The sequence below is a fragment of the Eptesicus fuscus genome, chromosome 10, assembly GCF_027574615.1.
Source record: "Eptesicus fuscus isolate TK198812 chromosome 10, DD_ASM_mEF_20220401, whole genome shotgun sequence".
Lineage (NCBI taxonomy): Eukaryota > Metazoa > Chordata > Mammalia > Chiroptera > Vespertilionidae > Eptesicus > Eptesicus fuscus.
This window is the reverse complement of record NC_072482.1, coordinates 34,875,402-34,894,314: the sequence shown is the minus strand read 5'-3', so window position 1 is coordinate 34,894,314 and position 18,913 is coordinate 34,875,402. Positions and strand designations below refer to the sequence as shown.

Here is an 18,913-nt window from a genome sequence, read left to right as displayed (position 1 = left end):
AGGAACTGTGTGCAAATCATAAGACAAACATTTGGCCTGTTGTGTCTACAGTGTGTGTACAGTTAATGCCTACCATTTCTTGATTCTTGCTTCAAATCTGTTAATAAGTGTTTATTTTCTAGTTTAGGCAAAACATTTCATGGAATGGTAATGGAAATGACAAAGCAGAAAATGAAAAGGTGATAAGAAAACCTCTCTGAGGTGTATTCTATTATTACCCAAGAGAGAAATTAAATACCTATCCCTAGTCACACTTGACAGAGCTGGGATTTGAGCCCAGGGCTGCCTCACCTCAGAGTACAAGTGCTTATCCACTATGCTGAGTTGTCTTTTTGTGCATAATGTGTTCTCTAAAAAAAATCTACAAAATCTCTTCTACCTGTGCTGAGGAATTTCAAAATCTACATGTCCACTTAGCATGATTTAACAGGATCCCATTGTAACACAATTTGTAAATGTAATTGACTGCAAAAGAGACTTGCTTTATAGTCATGCTATAAATTTATCTTTTATTTATTTTAATCCTTACCCAAGGATATGTTTTTTGTTGATTGTAGAGAGAGAGAGAGAGAGATTGAGAGGAACATCAATGTGAGGGAGAAACATTGATATATGAAAGAGAAACATTGATGTGAGGGAGAAATATGCTTGGACCAAGAATCAAAACCGAAGCCTGGGTATGTGCCCTGACCAGAAATCAAACGCAAGACCCCTCAGTGAACTAGATGACACTCTAACCAACAGAGCCACACTGGCCAGGGCATTCATACTATAAATTAAAGAGAAGCCCTAGCCAATTTGGCTCAATGGATAGAACGTCGGCCTGTGGACTGAAGGGTGTCAGGTTCGATTCCTTCAAGAGCATATACCTCGGTGGCAGGCTCGATCCCAAGCCCTGGCCGGAGCATGTGTGGGGGGCAACCAATCGATGTGTCTCTTTCACACTGATGTTTCTCTCTCTCTGTATCTCCCCCTCTCTTCCACTCTCTAAAAATCAATGGAAAAATATCCTCTGGTGAGGATTAACAAAAAATAAAATAAAATACAAAATAATTAAATTTAAAGAGGAAATTGGCAAGTACTTCCAAAGTGTAATATATTTTTACATATATATGAGAAAAAATCATCAGACATTACCAGGAGGATAGAGGAAGTGAGCTTGCAGGTCTTGCCAACAAAGCTAAACAAGAAAAACTATCTCCTGTTTCCTTTTCAACTATGTATTTCCATTTCATTTATTTGACACTCCAACCACTTACCTTCACTAAAATCCTCTGGGTGATAGCATCAGAAGCAGCAGGTGAAATAGCTGTGACTGTGATAAGAATTTCCCCCAGATGTGTTGGTTTGACTGGGAAAAGAACAGTCACCCCATCCTCACTGGGGACCAGAATGGTCTGCTGGTGCCCTGTGGCATTGACTTCATTTGAAGCCATTAGAATATCAAATTTGTCACTTTCCTCGATGATCACCTTAACCTGGAAGAAAAATTATTATCAAAGATTTTGTATAATAAATGCTCCTCTGTAAAGTGTTAACATTATTACTATTTAAAGTTCTATTTATCTGTGAGACCCAAGTCTAGAGAAAGATGAGATAGATCCAGTCAAGAAGAGGATGAAAGGGTACCATGGAAAACTTCATTGCTTTCTTATGCTTTCCCATCTACTTCAAGATATGTGGGGAAAGGGCGTTCCTCAGAACATTAATTTCTCTTGTTATCTGAAGCCTCTGAGTGGTAAGAAGGTGCCCAGAAAGGTTATTCGTGTCATGGTATTGCCACCAGCCTGGTTTTACCATCATTCTGGGATACTGGTCTTACTAGAAAAACCTGAGACCAAAGGATGAAATGTGGTGATATTCATTGAGAGTCTCTGCTAAAATTATTCCAAGGAAAGTCTGACCCAGACATTAGCTCTGAAGCATATACTGGTGGTCAACTTTGTAACATACGCCAAAGTTACAGTCCCATCAAAATGAGCATTTCTCTAGGCCTTGCATATTATGACTTGTTTTTCCATTTATTTTCTCAAAATATTTTCTGTAAAGATAGTAATTATTATTCCCATTTCACAGATGAGGAGACTACAACCAAGTTATTTGCTGGTAAGTGGTAGAGTGGGATGCTGAATCCCGGCCTCGGAATCCAGAGCTTAAGAGTCCATGTTGACTAGATGAAAAACTAAATTTTTAAAACAAAAAACAATGTGCCCGGCCAGCGGGGCTCAGTGGTTGAGCATCAACCTAAGAACCAGGAGGTCACGGTTCAATTCCCAGTCAGGGCACATGCCCAGGTTGCAGGCTCAATCCCCAGTGTGGGGCTTGCATGAGGCAGCCAATCAATGATTCTCATCATTGATGTCTCTCTCCCTCTCCCTTCTTCTCTGAAATCAATAAAAATATATTTTAAAAATTAATAAAATAAGAAACAATTTACTCCATGGACATAGTGCTTAAAGAGATGACAGCATTTTCATGAAGTATGGCTAATAAGGTTAATTACATATCCCCACTTACTCTGGGGGGATAAACAACCAATCATTTGGTTAACATTCCTATGGACACAACACAAACAGTGAGCCTAATCCTGCCTTCCAGGGAACTGACGCGCTAAGGAGACACAAGGCACATGGCTCAAAACACCAAGCCTTGGAAACAGACACCCTGTCTAAATGTGAGGACAACACACGGAACAGAATGGTGAGGAAAGGCATCTTAGTTTCAAGCCAGGTCTTGAGTGGAATAAATTCTTGCCAACCACACTGGGCAAAGAATGGCAGTGACAAGCGGCAACACATTCTAGATGTGAGTCAGACTAGGAAAAAACTGCAGACGGCAGGAAAGAGGAAGACCTGCCCCAGAGACAATAGGGAAGTTATGTGGCTAAATGGGGGGGAAATGTGCTGGAAAGGACAGAGGAGAGAGAGAGAATGCTTATACATGTGAATAATATCCCTAGACGTTAATAAGCAGAAGAAATCGCAGCCCAAGGATGTTTATGCTCATTCCTCCAGAATGTATAAAAGGCTTAGATACCCAGAGCCTAAACACTAACCAAACCAGTCCCTGCACGTTTTCTCCATTTCTTCCTGTAGTATAAGTGGTTAACAAAATCTTTCATACATTACCTCAGTGGCATTTTTCAAATAATTGAATATGGTTACTTCCAAAGCAAATTCTTCACCTCTGATCACAGAGTAGGGAAGATTCAAAGAAATGAAAAATGGCTGAAAGACTTGCAGCTGGAAAAAACACAATGAATACATATTTTATTCATATCGAAATGCTTCACATTTTACTGAATTAAAAGCAAATCTCACAAAACCTATGAAGCTTAACTTCACATAGAAATGTCCACTTGCCTATCAACATACAGCAAATGGCAACTTATCACAAATGACTATGGTAAATTGATTTGATTTATGTTAGTTAACACTAGACTTTATTAAGGGCCTACTAGGAACCAGGTACTTTACCCAAATTAACTCATTTAATCATTACAACCTTAAGAGGCAGGGTTATCCTCATATTTTACAGAGATTAAAGAGGAAGCTCAGAGACCCTGTAGCTAGTATAAGATCATATTGCCAGCAAGTGGAGGAGCCAGAACTGGATCACAGTGTGTGTGGTGTCAAAGTCAAGTTCCTCTGCTACTATGTTATACTGACTCCACCATTCTGCTTTAAAAGCCACCAACCAAATCAAAGACTGTTTCAGACTCATGTGCAAAGTCTAAATGATGGTCTGCTTACTACTTTTAACCTACATATGCAGACACCTGTACTTCCTCGTTGGTGACTCAACTCTGATACTGTTGGCCAAGTCCTGCAGGAGAAACTGAACCTTCCCCTGCCTCTAAGGATAAAACTCAATTCCTTTAAGCCCATGGTTCCCACTGACAGCAGGATTTCCCTCTAGAGGTTTATTTGGGCATCTGTGGAAGTGTCTTAGGTTGCCACAACGTTTGAAGGAGCTATTGGCACTTAGCAGGTGAAGGCCTGCAAGCCTCAGGAGTCCCAGACAACGAAAAAATGGCCCCATATCTCCCATGAGTCTTGAATGTCTTTTCAGGCATCCATGTAGACAATGTACCTGCTTATAAGAACCTGAACTTACAACATAATTTCAACATAATGTAAACCCAAAACATTTTTCAATACACACTGAATTTCTCATGAATGCAACTATTTTAGAAATCAAAAGAAGAGTATACTTGTTTTGTTTGTAACGTTACTAAAAGTTGTTCACGGTTTCAGAAATTTGTATCACCACAGGCAGCTAAAACAATACAAGTATGGTCAACTGCATCTCTGTGCATGGTATAAATATTTAAATATGTTATGATGTCTTCTAATGCAGCTATGCCTGCTCATTTATATCCTGAAATATGTATTATTTTATTATACATTACCATCCTTTTATTTCTCCTTAATATCCCACTTAGTGTATCATATTGATTTTCAATTGAATATGTAGGTATAGTATATATTCTATGAATTTCATTTTTATTGGTAGAGGGACAAAACAAAATATCTGTTATAAAAAGGGGCTTCAGGTATGACCAAGGATAGTTATTATATTCCTCTTGCCAGTGTCTGGTTTAGGAAGTGACATGTGATGCAGTTTAACCCAGGAGATGTGAAGGAATGTCTGCCTGGGCACATCTTGAGAAGTTCTGTTTGTCCTTGAAAGAGGGACACACAGAAATATTCCCTGTCGTCTGACCTTTGGAAGTGGTTGGATTTGGTAAATAATAAACTTTATCCAAATCTTAATATGGATCCAGCACATTTAGTAGCTTAATACAACTCACATTCTAAAATATAAAAAAAAAACAACAACAAACACCTAGGGATTTCTAAACCGTGATAAATATCAAAAGCAATCTTTTTTTATCTATTGAGGAGTTGACACTTTCTTCACTTCATGACACTGTAACATTTATAAGCAGCACTTTAATATGCTACCTCCACTGGAGTAGGTGTTAGTCCAAAACCCAAGTCCTCAGAGACCACAAAAGCAGTAGCTAGCCAAGTAGTGATAGAATCAGGTACAGTAACTTCAAATTCTTGGTAAATCCTGGAACTGAAGTCAAGATAAATATAAAAATCACAAAAACTGATACATTTCAAAATAAGTGAACATGACCTAAACCATTTTTTGGAAGAATATTAATTCTCCAAAACATTTACATATCTAAAATTTTTTAAGATTTATACATAAAACAACAACAAATAGGTCATAATAAGACCATACTGATCCATATTAAAATAAAAGCTTTCTACAGTGTTTATATCTTAAAGATGAACATTATTTTCATAAATTTTGTATATATAATAAGTATGTTTTTTCAAATAACTTTAATTTTATCTTTCAATTTGCATAAGTTTCTCTCTATATCCCAATCAATGCTACTATTTGTTGGGTATTTTTTAGATTTGACTTGTTATTTTAAGTTTCCGTAAATAGCAGACTATAAAATACGTATAGATTTCATGATTTACCTGCTCGGTCATCAGACAGGTAGCATAGGGTTTGTCATCTAAGTGAATTCCTTACACCACCCATACCCATTTCCCTGTGGCTCAGGGGAATGTATTAAGAGGAGCCACAAAGTAGAGGGGCTAGCCATGAGTGTTCCCCACCCCAAGGCAACAAATATACTCAGCAATTTTTCTATAATGAATCAAAAGACTTCAAATAAGTTAAAAATCACCCTTCATTAGCGATGACTGCCACAATTCACATGTGGCTTTACTAAATACTATATTTAGATGCAATCAAAATCACTTAGAAATAAAAACTTCTTGGTCTATTTAGTTCTTAATCACACTATGTTTGTACTTAACAAAAAGAGGGCAAAACTTCTTTAAAACTAACGCTAAACAAAATATATATGGACAAACAACTTTTTTACCCCATGTTGGTATCTAGCCAAATCCAAGTCTCTGGAAAGTATTTTCTGACACGTGGATTGTCGACCGAAGAAAAGTCATAGGACTCTCCCAAATTTCCATCATTTGTCTCCATGTACTCCTCATCAAATGATATACTGTCATCTAAAAATAAACATTGGCAACTGTTAGGAAAAAAGTCACTCTAGACAATGATTATAAACAGTCCACAGAATCACAGCACCTCTCAGCTGAATGGGACTTTAGAGTTCATCTTGTCCGATCCTCTCATTTTACAGATGAGCAATATGAGAAATTAAATGACTTGCCCAAGACCAAGTGGCCAGTTACGGCCAAGAGAGAAATAAAAAAATAAAATTAAAAAAAAAAACTTTTCCTGCCCCCATGGCCAATAACCCAAAAACTACTTACAGTTCAGTTCCTAAAAATTCAGTTAATGGGGAGGGGTTTGGGATGGGAATGGGGGGATGAGGACAATTATGTGATACCATAATCAATAAAGAAATTTTTTAAAAATTCAGTTAAATCACATTTTTAAAGCTACCTCCTTTTTTTGCTATTCTCTTCTTTTTAGCTCTCTAATGCTGATCACCATTGCCTACACTGGCCATAAGATGCCACTAACTTTATTCTTATTTTTAAAACCATATTGCCATACAGACTCTGGATCACCTCTCTCTATTTTTGCAACTCATCTATAAGTCTAACATTCTTTCAAAATAAAATGTAAAAACAGTATACTATAATAGGTACCAAAGATGCAAAGATGAATGTAATGAGCTCCACTCTATGGAGGAGGGAGACAAATAGAAAACGGTAGCAAACAAGAATAGTTAATTTTACACAGAATCTGGATCATGAAGAAGAGTATGGCTATGGGGGAAATTCCTTTTTACATTGTTTTGGCCGTTCCATTTTCCTTCTGTCTCCAAATAAAGAGTATCCCATATGGTGGGGGAAAGTAAACTAAGTACAAAGGCATGTCCAGAATATGACAATTAGTACTAGGTAAAATGGCGTTCAATGAGGGGAAAAAAGAATGGCTGGGTCCACATTTTAAAATATTCAAATATCCCATGCTGAAGGGTTTGGACATAATCCTTTAAGCAATGATGACCTATTGAAGGTTTTAAATGAATTAGAAACATGCTCTAACCCATGTTTTAATAGGATAACTCTACCCTCAGTGTGAACCATGGTTTAGAGCTGAGGGAAATGGAGGTGGGCAAAACTGTTAGATAGGAAGCCACAGCAACGGTCAAGAAGGCACTGCTAGGAGCCTGAAACCAAAGAGGGAAGAGAGAGGATAATGTCAATAATTTTGTTCTATCTCTTGTACCACATGACTGGATGAGCTCTGTGTGTGCCCAAGCCACCCTGCACTTCCCCCATCAGCACACTCTTCTACCTATGTGTTGCTTTGCCCCACTAGATCAAACTGGAAGCTCCATTGCCTTGTACATGTTAAGCATGCAATTAATATCATCACTATCTTTTGAATAATGAATGAACAAACTGGATTTGAGGGATAATATAATAGGTAATTGCAGACTTAGAAGTGTCAAACAAGTGTTAAACATTTATATGCTTTTGAACTTAACCTCACAACAACCCTGTAATACAAGTAATATTATTAGTCTTATACTTCAGGGAGAAAACTGAGGCTTAGAGAACTTAATTGATTTTCTTGGTCATAAGGTCAGAATTCAAAGCCAGAAGTATTTGGTGGAAAATCCCTTTTCTTAACCACTATGCTGGTCCACGCCTGACAAGAAGAGAAGGTGAGTTCTGAAGTTTTTATTTGGACATCTGAGTAAATAACAATTTCATTAACAGAGATGTGAAATCATATCAGTTCAAGGAATCATATATCAATCAAAACATATTAAGGAAGAGTGAGGTTGTAAGAAGAGACAATATCATAAACTTGGTCTGTGATATATTGGATTTAAGGTATTTGTGGGGCATCAGAGGGGTGCATAAACAGAAGGGTAAGATAAACAGTTGAGTTGTTCCAAAGTTGAATTTAAGGAAGACTATGTCAAGGGAGGGTCTGGGGAAGTATTCTACCAAATTGAGTCACCATATACTAGTAGTCCAGGCCAGGAATAGGAGGAAAACAGAGACAGAGGAGCCAATAACTCAGAATAACAAAAAGACCAAATAGGATATTTAATAGATTTTTAGGGGATTGAGAGAATATACAAGGCAGAAGGATAGGCATTTGAAATATTAGGAGTAGAGCCATGTTCAGGTGATAATATGGCCTTGGGTGACTATTATTTCCACAATGGTGATCACAGGACAGCACACATTAGATGGATTGACCACATGGACATTCAAATCTCCCAGGATGACAACAGGAGTAAGACTTCAAATCTTTTGTGAGAGCATTGAGGTAGAGAAAGGGAATGGAAAAGTTGTTGAACTGAATTTTGATTAAAGGAGTTATAATTAAAACTTTATGAGCTTTAAATAATAAGGAGCTCTTAACTGAAGATTGTTGAACAGTGGGTCTTAAAGTAACTAAGAAAAAATAGCCGAAAAAATACCCTGTGTACCTACTGATCCTGAACCAAAGGAGAGAAAGATAAATAAATGTTCATTTGAGAAGGTTTCTCAGGATACAATACACTAGTAAGAGTATCAGGTGTTTTTGTTGTTGTTGTTGTTACTATAAAAAGGTAGCAGAAGGTTCTCAGAAAAAGGTAAAGGATACAGGAAGTATTACTAACAATAGGATGAGTATTACAGTGGGCATCAGAAATTGAAAAGATGAACAAAGATGTGTAAAAGCTGAGACTGACAAAGAGTGAATGAAAAAAGATAAGACTGCTTGGAAGGCTGCCTAGGATAAGTAATTATATGAAGGAAGCTAAATGAACCATATGTCTTTAATGTCATAATGACTCCAAAAATCTTTAAGACTATAAAATTATCCTTTTAGTTTCAAGAAAGAAGCTCGGGTATGTAGCAAGAATCAACCCAATGCCAAAGAGTTTGGTGTGGAGAAACTCAGAACATCTGACAGAAACAGGAATTTAGGGATAGAAACTGTGACCGTTCTGAAGCCTTTCAGGATGATATTAGTATAACTTGAAAGAAAACAGAACAACTTCTAGAATTATTTATTCTCATTTATACCTTTCCTCAGTCAAAACATTTTATGATTTATTCCTAAAAGTACACTTATTATTAGCTGAGTGACCAACTGTATTTAGCAATCTAGGGAACTAGATGTGACCCCACCAGGAAGAACTCAGATTGATGTGATGATGATGTGTGTCTGTGTGCACGCATGCTTATGTGTGTGTGTGTGTGTGTGTGTGTGTGTGTGTGTGCACGCCAATATACTTTACTAGAGGCCCGATGCACAAAATTCGTGTAAGAGTAGGCCTTCCTTCCCCAGGCTGCCGGCACCAGCTTCCCTTGTCACCCGGGACCCAGGCTTCCTTTTGGCCCCTGGCAGGCACCAGGGACCCGGGCTTCCCTCGCAGCCTCTAGAAGGATGTCTGGAAGGACATCTGGTCTAATTAGCATATTACGCTTTTATTATTAAAGATGGTGAACATTCTAGGTGGAGATCAAAAAGCTATAGAGAACAAAAATGTTTCCAAAACATATTGCTCCTTTTATCTAATTCCAAAATAACATCACAGTTTGCAATACAAATTGGAAGCATAGGATCTTCCAATATGTCCAAAAATGTCATCACCTGAAAGAATTACAGAGAGCAAATGGAAAGCATTAATTTCAGAGAAGCCCAGTTAAACATTCCATGACATGCCCAGATGTACTCCTAAATACATTAAACTCCAAACATTTTAGGATAAGAGAACAGAAAATAAATATCACAATATCCATGTTCCATATAAATAATGTTAAATAGCTGAGATGAAAGACTTAAAATACTTGAAAAGCACTTGGTCAGGTTTTACTTACAAACACCATCAATGGAATCCTTCACAAGGCTGGCATCCGTCAATACCCAGAGGCCACATTCCTAGAAAGAATAATTAAAATTTTCTCTTAAAAGGTTAATGCTATCTAAATTGTCACAGCACTCTCCCACACTCTACCTCACTTTTGCTCATTTTATGTTAAAGTCATTTTTTTCACTCTTGCTCATTTTTGAGTGTTTAGATATGTACATGTGTATACATTCTCATTCACTCTCTCTCCTCTCTCTCCTTCTCTTTCTCTCATATACAGACAGATACACACACACACACACACACACATGCATGCATAACAAATCAATGAAAGTGATATAAAGGAAAAAAAAGTATTTGTTTAATGACAATTCCTTTAATTTCTCTAATAGTGAGTTTTTCCATTTGCTTTTAAAACTGGAAGGATGATTGTCTTTCCACTTCAACTTACATTTATATAACACTCTGCACTTCAGCAATGCATTTAATAAAAGATTAATACTTCATAAATTTAAATCATTCATTCTAAAAGTGGTTGCAAGAGTAAAAATATTAATATCATTTCAACTAAACATACCTTAAAGACTGCAAAAGAATTCACGAACATGCCTAAATAATATCCCGTGTTATAAAGTTCCAACTCCTGGACCACCTAAGGAGAAGATAAAATATATGGAATGGATAGATTCATACCAACCTGTTCTGTGCTGTGCAACATTTCTTATATGTAATTTAGATAAGACACAGCCAACATACTTATCAAATTTGAAAATGACACAAATGGAGAAATAATCCTACTTAATAATAGAGTAATATGCAAATTGACCACACATTTGCTATGCCTAAGCCACGCCCACCAGCCAAGCCATGCCCACCAGCCAATCAGGAGCAAATATGCAAATAAACCCAACCAAGATGGCTACAGCCACCGAGAGCGGGAGGGAGGCTTGGGTTTCCGTGGTAACAAAAGAAGCCATCCTATTGCCGGCCTAAGCCTCCACTCAAGGCTACAAAGTTTCAATTATAGAAGGTGAATTAACTCCAACAGAAATCGCTGCTGGCCGCAGAGCGAGCAGCAGGCTTGGCTTTGCTCCAGGTTACAAAGTTTCAATTGTAGAAGGTAAATAAATTCCAGATACCAGGGCCTCCTCTTGGGTTGCCAGGGGGCGTGGCAAGCCTGCAAACCACCACAGGCCCCTCGCTCAGGCCGCCCCACACCCCAAGGGAACCCCCACCCTTCAGGGCAAACCAGTCAGCCCCCACCCATGCACCAGGCCTCTATCCTATCTAATAAAAGAGTAATATGCAGATTGACCATCACTGCAACACACAATATAGCTGCCCCCATGTGGTCAAAGATCCTGCCCCCATGTGGACACAAGATGGCCACCACAAGATGGCCAGCAGGGGAGGGCAGTTGGGAGGCACCAGGCCTGCAAGGGAGGGCAGTTGGAGGCGATCAACTCTGCAGGGGAGGGCAGTTAGGGGTGACCAGGCCGGCAGAGGAGGGAAGTTGGGGGCAAACAGGCTGGCTGGGGAATAGTTAGGCATCAATCAGGCTAGCAGCGGAGTGGTTAGAGGGTGATCAGACTGGCAGGCAAAGGGGCAATCAGGAAGGCAGGCAGGTGATCAGTTGGGAGCCAGCAGTCCTGGATTGTGAGAGGGATGTCCCAGATTGGAGAGGGTGCAGGCTGGGCTGAGGGACACGCCCCCCCCTCCATGCACGAATTTCGTGCACCGGGCCTCTAGTTAGTATGTAAATGTCTTGCTCATGATTCATTCAGTCAAAATTGCATTTCTTATTTAAACTTGTTTTTACTCTGTTTAGCAATCAAGAGTTCCTAAGAACTATGGACTTGAGTTTTGCCCAAGAGGAATTTAAATGTCTACTGGCTGACAAGACCAACACATAGAGGTCAGCATTAAAATGACCAATATGTTTGGCAGAGATAAGCAAGCTAAATTCAATGGTTAAACTAAGTTCTGCAAAATATCAGTTAAATTTTTTTAAAATAATACAAAGAGAAAATTCACAAATGATGAAATACAAATTACTAATAAGCAGAAAACATAGTCAAATTTGTTGATAAAGCAATGCAAATTACAACATCCATGAAATAGTTTTGCAGAGATATTTGCATGTATCACATTAGCGATGTTAATTTTTAAGAGCAGTATTCATTGTTAGCAAGAGTGAGTAAAATTGGCAGTTTCTAAAATAGTTAAACACAGAATTAGAGTATGGCCTGGCAATTACACTCCTATGTATATAATCAAAAGAACTGAAAACAGAGACTCAAAGCGACCCTTGTATGACAATGTTCATTGCAGCATTAGTTACAATAGCCAAAAGGTACAAACAACCTAAGCATCCATCAACAGAAGAATACATGAACAAGATGTGGTATATGCATACAACAGAGTATTATTCAGCCAAAAAAAAAAACAGTTTTGATGCAAGCTACAATATGGAGGAACCTTGAAGACATTATGTTATGGGAAATAAGGTAGACTGAAAAGGACAAATATTGAATGACTAGTGGCCTGGTGCACACTTGTCATTGTGCACAATTAAAGGATATTAATTAGAAGAAATATTTTAATATGGCTCTTCATCCTTTCTCTATAATAGACCGAAATCATGATTGACAATGACAGATCAAAACACATGCATGCAATTGGCACCAGCGAGACCTTCATTGTATCGCGCATGCATGAGTCAACTTAGCCCTTTATATATATATATATAAAATAAACTTGCTTAATTATACTTGCTTTCTGATTTAGCTAAACTTTTTCCAGGCAAGTGAAGCACCCCAACTCCTATTCAAGGTAATTGTCAGCAACACAGCAGTAAATATCAACATGAAGCACATTATTATTGTAGATAACACAGGGAGAACAAAGGGTAAAATATTTAACTGTAGCAGTGTTTGACTATATTCTGTGCAGTGAGAAAACCTGAAGTCATTTTCAGGGTCCACCATTTCTTACTTCTTTTCAGTTGGGTCAAGTTTCTAAACTGTCTAAATCTCTGTTTTCTGGCTAATGAAAAGAAAATAGGATTCCCCCAGTCTTCTATCTACCTACTCTAGGACTTCTGTGAGGATCAAATGAGATGAGGCATGGGAAAACACTTCACAGACATTTTGTTACAGTGTAAAATGTTTCTACCTGGCTATAAAGCAAGTTGTGTTCCTGGGCTGAAGAAACTCCAAGAAGGCTAGCTGCTAGGGAGAGGAAGCTGGGTGTTGTTATGTGATGTCATTACCCAGCGCCCATAGCCACCGTTTCAGGATGAGCTGGACTGTGGGGCACATTTTGCACCATGGGGTCTCGGCAGCTTAGGCTGCAATTTGGTGGGGTGTCGTTCTGGAGTGGTGGCGGGGCCTATGTCCCACTTGGGAGAAGCCAAGTGTTGCTTTGTGGGCGCCAGGTCCGCAGTGTCATTTATTGTTAAATGGCCTGTCACTAGGGAGAGGAAGCTGGGCATTGCTATGTGATGTCATTACCCGGCACCCACAGACACCATTTCTGGGCTGGGCTGGGCTGTGGGCCACATATTGTGCCATGGCAGTGTCAGCTGCAATTTGGTGGGCTGTTGCTCCAGGGTGGGGGCAGGCCTGTGTCCCACTTGGGGGAAGCCAAGTATTGCTTTGTTGGCACCAAGTCCAAGCTGCCATTTCTCTGTAAATGGTGAGTGCTCATCACGGCAGCTCCTGCATTGAGTATCTGCCCTGTGGTGGTCAGTGCATGTCATAGTGACCGGTCGAAGGGTGGCGGGACACTTAGCATATTAGTCTTTTATATATATAGATGCCACTTATATGAAATAGCTGGAATAGGCAAATTCATAAAGACAGAAGTAATTAGAGGTTTCCAAGGCCTGGAAGAAGGGAGGAATGGGGAATTATTTCTCAATGGTTACAGAGTATCTGTTTGAAGTGATGAAAATGTTTTGGAAAATACTGGTGATAGTTGTACAGCATTATGAATGTAAATGAATGAATGAATTCTACTTTTTAAAATTGTACTTTTATGATATATATATGTAGAAAGCGCCTGGGAAAGGCCCCTGAACTGATTGCTGTCTGAATCCAGTGGCACCTGGCAAAGCCATGCCCTGGAAACATACTTTGCCAGAGGCAGGTGTGTTGTCAGCCTGACCTTCGGCTCAGGTGCCAGGGGGTGGGTTTCATTATCTAAATCCAGCCAAGCACCAGGAACAAACACAATTATCTGGGCCCACCCAGATTTTTCCTTCTATCTCCGTGTCTGTCAAATATAAATATTTCTCTTTTTTCCGTGTCCAGAGTGGCTTGAGAGCTGTCCGGTTCCTGAGTAGGGGCAGCTGGGGATTGAGAAAATGAAATAAAGAGACAGACACATAGATAGAAGGAAAAAGATGGGACCAGGTGGGACAGCTGTCCTCTGATGGAGAGACAGTGACCCAGAGCCAATACAGCGCATTTATTTTATACAGCAAAATACCAGGAAGTTTTACTAAAGCCCAAGACAAAGGAGATTATGTGCATTCTTGTGGCTTCTTTGTAATCATCACTTCTGGGTGGGCCCAGATAATTGTGTTTGTTCCTGGTGCTTGGCTGGATTTAGATAATGAAACCCACCCCCTGGCACCTGAGCCGAAGGTCAGGCTGACAACACATCTCCCTCTGACAAGGTATGTTTCCAGGGCATGGCTCTGCCAGGTGCCACTGGATTCAGATGACAATCAGCTCAAGGGCCTTTCCCAGGTGCTCTCTACATCTATATATACATTTTACTACAATAAAAGAGTTAAGATATTATATACCCTTTTAGTAACTATTTTGATACATCTCCCTTGCTTGTATTAGCATTATCCAGACAAATGAACACAATGCAGGAATAAAAATCATAAAATATTATAAGTAGAAGTTCAAAAAACCAAGTTTAAAGTTAAACACACCCATAACCAATGTTTCAGCTATGCTAACAACAACCACTATCCCATCTATGGTAAACAAACAGGGTGCTAGAACAGGCACCAAGAAGACAACAACCGAATAAGAAAACAAAATGTCATACTATCTCAACAAGCTGGCAAATATAGTTTAACATAATCAATTAACAGACATTGGAGACAGAGCCAGACATAATGGAGAGAAAAAGGTTTCAGTGCCACAGAACACAAAGGCATGCAAGATCACCTTCTGCTGACACACAGGCATGAACTGATGCAGTTCCCTAGGAAGCAGCATCTAACTCATACAGATATCCTTCTTTCCTCACTGACTCAATAAAAAGACAATGCCAAGCTGCCACAAAGGCTAACGAATGAAAGGATGGTGTCTGAAAATTATTTGTGAAGGATCTCTTACACTTACTATTCCTCAGCAGACTTATCAGATTAGTTGCCAAATCAACTAGACATTCAAAGAGTATAACTTCCATAAAAGACATCCAACTAGACAACACAGCACATGAAGCAGAACATTGGAAAAGCCAGCTCAAGATTTAAAATAAATCCAGTAAATAATGAGACAGGGGAAAAATATTATCAATAAAAAACAAGAACAAAATATAAGCAAAGGAAAATAATAGATATCAAAAATGTAATAGCTGACATAATGAACCCAATATAAGAGATCAAAGTAGGATACTGCTGGTGAATGATCAGTGAGCTGAAAAGTCAAATGAGGAATTCTCCCAAAGAAATACACAAAAGACAAAGAGATGGAAAACGTAAAAACAAAAAGCTAAGAGATATAAAGGAGTAGAAATGGCAATCTCTAAATAGCAATAGTCCCAGAAAAAGAGAAAAATTAAAATGGAGAAGAGAAAATATATGAAGAAATAATTGATGTCAGTTTCCAGAACTAAAAAATGTAGGGAAAGCACAGATTTAAAAAGCAATAAATAATAACACAGAACTAAAATTTTATACAATACCAACATGATCTGGGCAGAAATAGGGAAGTTAAAATCTAATGTGGAGAGACAAAAAGAGTGTACAAGAATATTATGAGAGCACACTAAAATGATTGTCTTGTTAGATGAAGACACAAATGTTGATAATCTTAAGAAATCAGTAAAGATATTAATATGAGTATGGTTTGTGAGTTAAGGGCATCTGTCATAGGAATAAAAATAGAATGTATAACTTACAAAACCAGCAGAACAAAATTAGATCTATCCCATGAAAAGCAGAAAAAAAGAAACAAAAAAGAGTAGTCTAAATTTTAAAATATAAAATAACAACTATAGTTGCAAATGAGGGTGGGTGGGTGGGTGGAAGATAATCAACCAAGGACCTTGTATGCATATATGCATGGCCTATGGACACAGACAATAGGGCACTGAGATCCTAAGGTGGGGAAAGGGGGGGGGGGAGGGGGGGGAGGGGGCAGGCTGGGGGGAAAATGCGGGGGAGGAGACATATGTAATACTTTCAACAATAAAGAATTTTTTTAAAGTAAACATACAATTTAAATAAAAAAGCAGAAATGTCCTAATTAGAACAAGAATTACCATATGTGTAAGTGGGTTAAAAAGCTTATCCTATATAATAAAAGCCTAATATGCCAAGTGTCCAGTCGTCCAGTGACTGGTCAACTGTTCAACCAATCAAAGTGCAATATGCTAATGATATGCTAAGACCATTCAACCCCTCATTATGACGTGCACTGACTACCAGAGGGCAGACAGTCAACTGGTTGAACAGTCGTTATGATGTGCACTGACCACAAGGGGGAAGACACTCCAACCAGTAGATTAGCTTGTTGCTGGGGTCCAGCTGATCAGGACTGAGCGAGATGGGCCAGACACGCCCTGAAGCCCTCCCGAGGTCCCTCCCACAGTCCCTCTCCAGCTAGCCAACTTCCCTCGCCCCTCCCAATCTGGCCAGCTGGCCCCGATCAGCCCCAATCAGGGACTGGGTGAGACAGGGCCAGACACACCCTAGAGCCCTCCTATAGTCCCTCCCCAGCCCCAATTTTGCACTGGTGGGGTCCCTCAGCCTGGCCTGCACCCTCTCTCAATCCAAGACCCCTCAGGGCATGTCGGAGAGCCAGGTTTGGCCTAATCCTGCAGGCCACTCCCCTTGGTAGGGTGCCAGACACAGGGCTCAAAGCTGGCGAGCACTGCTGCAACTAGTAAGCCTCTCCCAATCGGGACTGATTGGGCACAAGCCCTCAACAGGCGCAGTGGAGCAGGATGAGTGGGAGTGACAGGTAGGAGCTGCAGGTGGCATTGGACTGCGGGTTTTAGACCAATTCCTGCAGGCCACCCCAAGGGACCGCACCCGTGCACGAATTCGTGCACCAGGCTTCTAGTTAAAAGATATTGACTACCAGGTTAGATTAAAAAACAAATGCAAATTATAGTTAAGTGCTAGCTGTAAAATATACTTAAAACCAAAACTCACAAAAGGTTTAAAATAAAATGATGGGGCCCTAGCTGGTTTGGCTCAATGGATAGAGTGTCGGCCTATGGACTGAAGGGTCCCTGGTACGATTCTAGTCAAGGGTACATGCCCGGGTTGTGGGCTCGATCCCCGATAGGGAGCATGTAGGAGGCAGCTGATCAATGATTCTCTCTTATCATTGATGTTTCTATCTCTCTCTCCCTCTTCCTTCCTCTCTGAAATTAATAAAAATACATTTATAATTAATTAATTAAATAAATAAATGATGGGGAAACACACCAGGCAGGTATAAACCTAAAAAAAAGCTGAAGTAGCAATTTTAGTTATGGAAATATTTAATATAAATATAGAAATAGAGAGACAATGATAGAGAAACACAGAGAGCATGAGCACTAGATAAAAGTGTGTGTGTGTGTGTGTGTGTGTGTGTGTGTATGAAAAAATAAAAATATTTAAGATATTTATAAAGTTGTAAAATGACAACTACTATTATATTCAGTTAAATCAATTGCAAGTTGCTATGTACTTTTTAGAATAATATGAATTTTAGAAAAGTCAAGAGAAAAATATGACCAATGGGCTATAAATGAGTTGTGTTTGTTTGTTTTTTAAAGGATTGAGAAAAATTAGCTGTATAGGCCAAAAAAAGAAGTGTAATTTTCCTCAAGAGTATTAATTTTACAATAAGATGACCAAATTAGTCTAAGCATATATAGCTTTCTTCCTGCTGTTGTTAATCATTGTACATAATCAATTAACAGGCATAAGTTATACAATCTAGATTTCAACTGGCACTGGTACACAAGGATAAACCAAGAACTTACAAATAAAACTGAAAGGACTAATATATAGGGGATTCATTTGTGTAACACTAGACATTCACATACTTCTTGCTTTGTAAATTTTCTGAAATTTCACATGATTTCACCCCCTCAATACACTGCAAATTTCTGATTCAATGTGGACTGTAATTGTTTATAACCATATGTATAGCCAGATAGAAGGTATTTCAAAATTATCAAAAGCTCTCTGGTCCGATGTCACCCAGAATTGGGCAAGTCAATTTCCCAGTACTGCCTCAAGAGTCTTAAATTAAAATATAGTATGAAAATGAGGGAAAACTGCAGATGGCATTTCTCGTGTAAGACAGCAACGACAATAGACCACATAAGCCTCTTTCCAACATAAGGACTGAAATGCAGATCCTAGTTTATTTGGAAGCTTTCCTGGGTATTAACTTCACCTGAAGAGGAACTAATGAAATTTCTTTTAGATATCTGAAGTCATGCAATAGATTCTCTTTCACGTATATTTTTGTAATAAGACACAGCTAAACTCACATTTTCCATTGTAATATCATTTGAGGTGTTCATCAGGTACACACTTTTGTCAACAGCTAAAATCCCCACTATCGAGTGGGGCTGTGTCACAGAGATCCTCAGAGAGACTTTCTCAGATGGCTCAGCAATAGGTTTACTCCAAAACAGGTTTATCTAAGAAAGGGAGAAAACTGGATTGATTTCACTGGTTAAAGCATTACTTACCAATAACAGAGCAACGCTTCAAAATCTAGCAAAAATTCTACAGTTGCCTCGGCTCAGAGATCATTCTGAAATCATACATAAGCCTTCTCAAGGAAAAGGAATTTTAAAAAGAAAACT

General features: G+C 38.9%; 1 protein-coding gene across 4 annotated transcripts in view; it reads right to left on the bottom strand.

Annotated features, from left to right (window-relative positions):
- The window catches only part of CD109 (CD109 molecule), a 114,721-nt gene that overhangs the window by 27,984 nt on the left and 67,824 nt on the right, over positions 1-18,913 (bottom strand). For all 4 annotated transcript variants that reach the window (XM_054721655.1, XM_008139481.3, XM_054721654.1 and 1 more), the window contains 7 exons: positions 18,593-18,745; positions 10,425-10,499; positions 9,858-9,918; positions 5,918-6,059; positions 4,968-5,085; positions 3,129-3,242; positions 1,260-1,478 (listed from right to left, as the gene is read on the bottom strand). In XM_054721655.1, the coding sequence (XP_054577630.1) occupies positions 1,260-1,478; positions 3,129-3,242; positions 4,968-5,085; positions 5,918-6,059; positions 9,858-9,918; positions 10,425-10,499; positions 18,593-18,745 (882 nt within the window). The remainder of the gene's footprint in view (positions 1-1,259; positions 1,479-3,128; positions 3,243-4,967; positions 5,086-5,917; positions 6,060-9,857; positions 9,919-10,424; positions 10,500-18,592; positions 18,746-18,913) is intronic.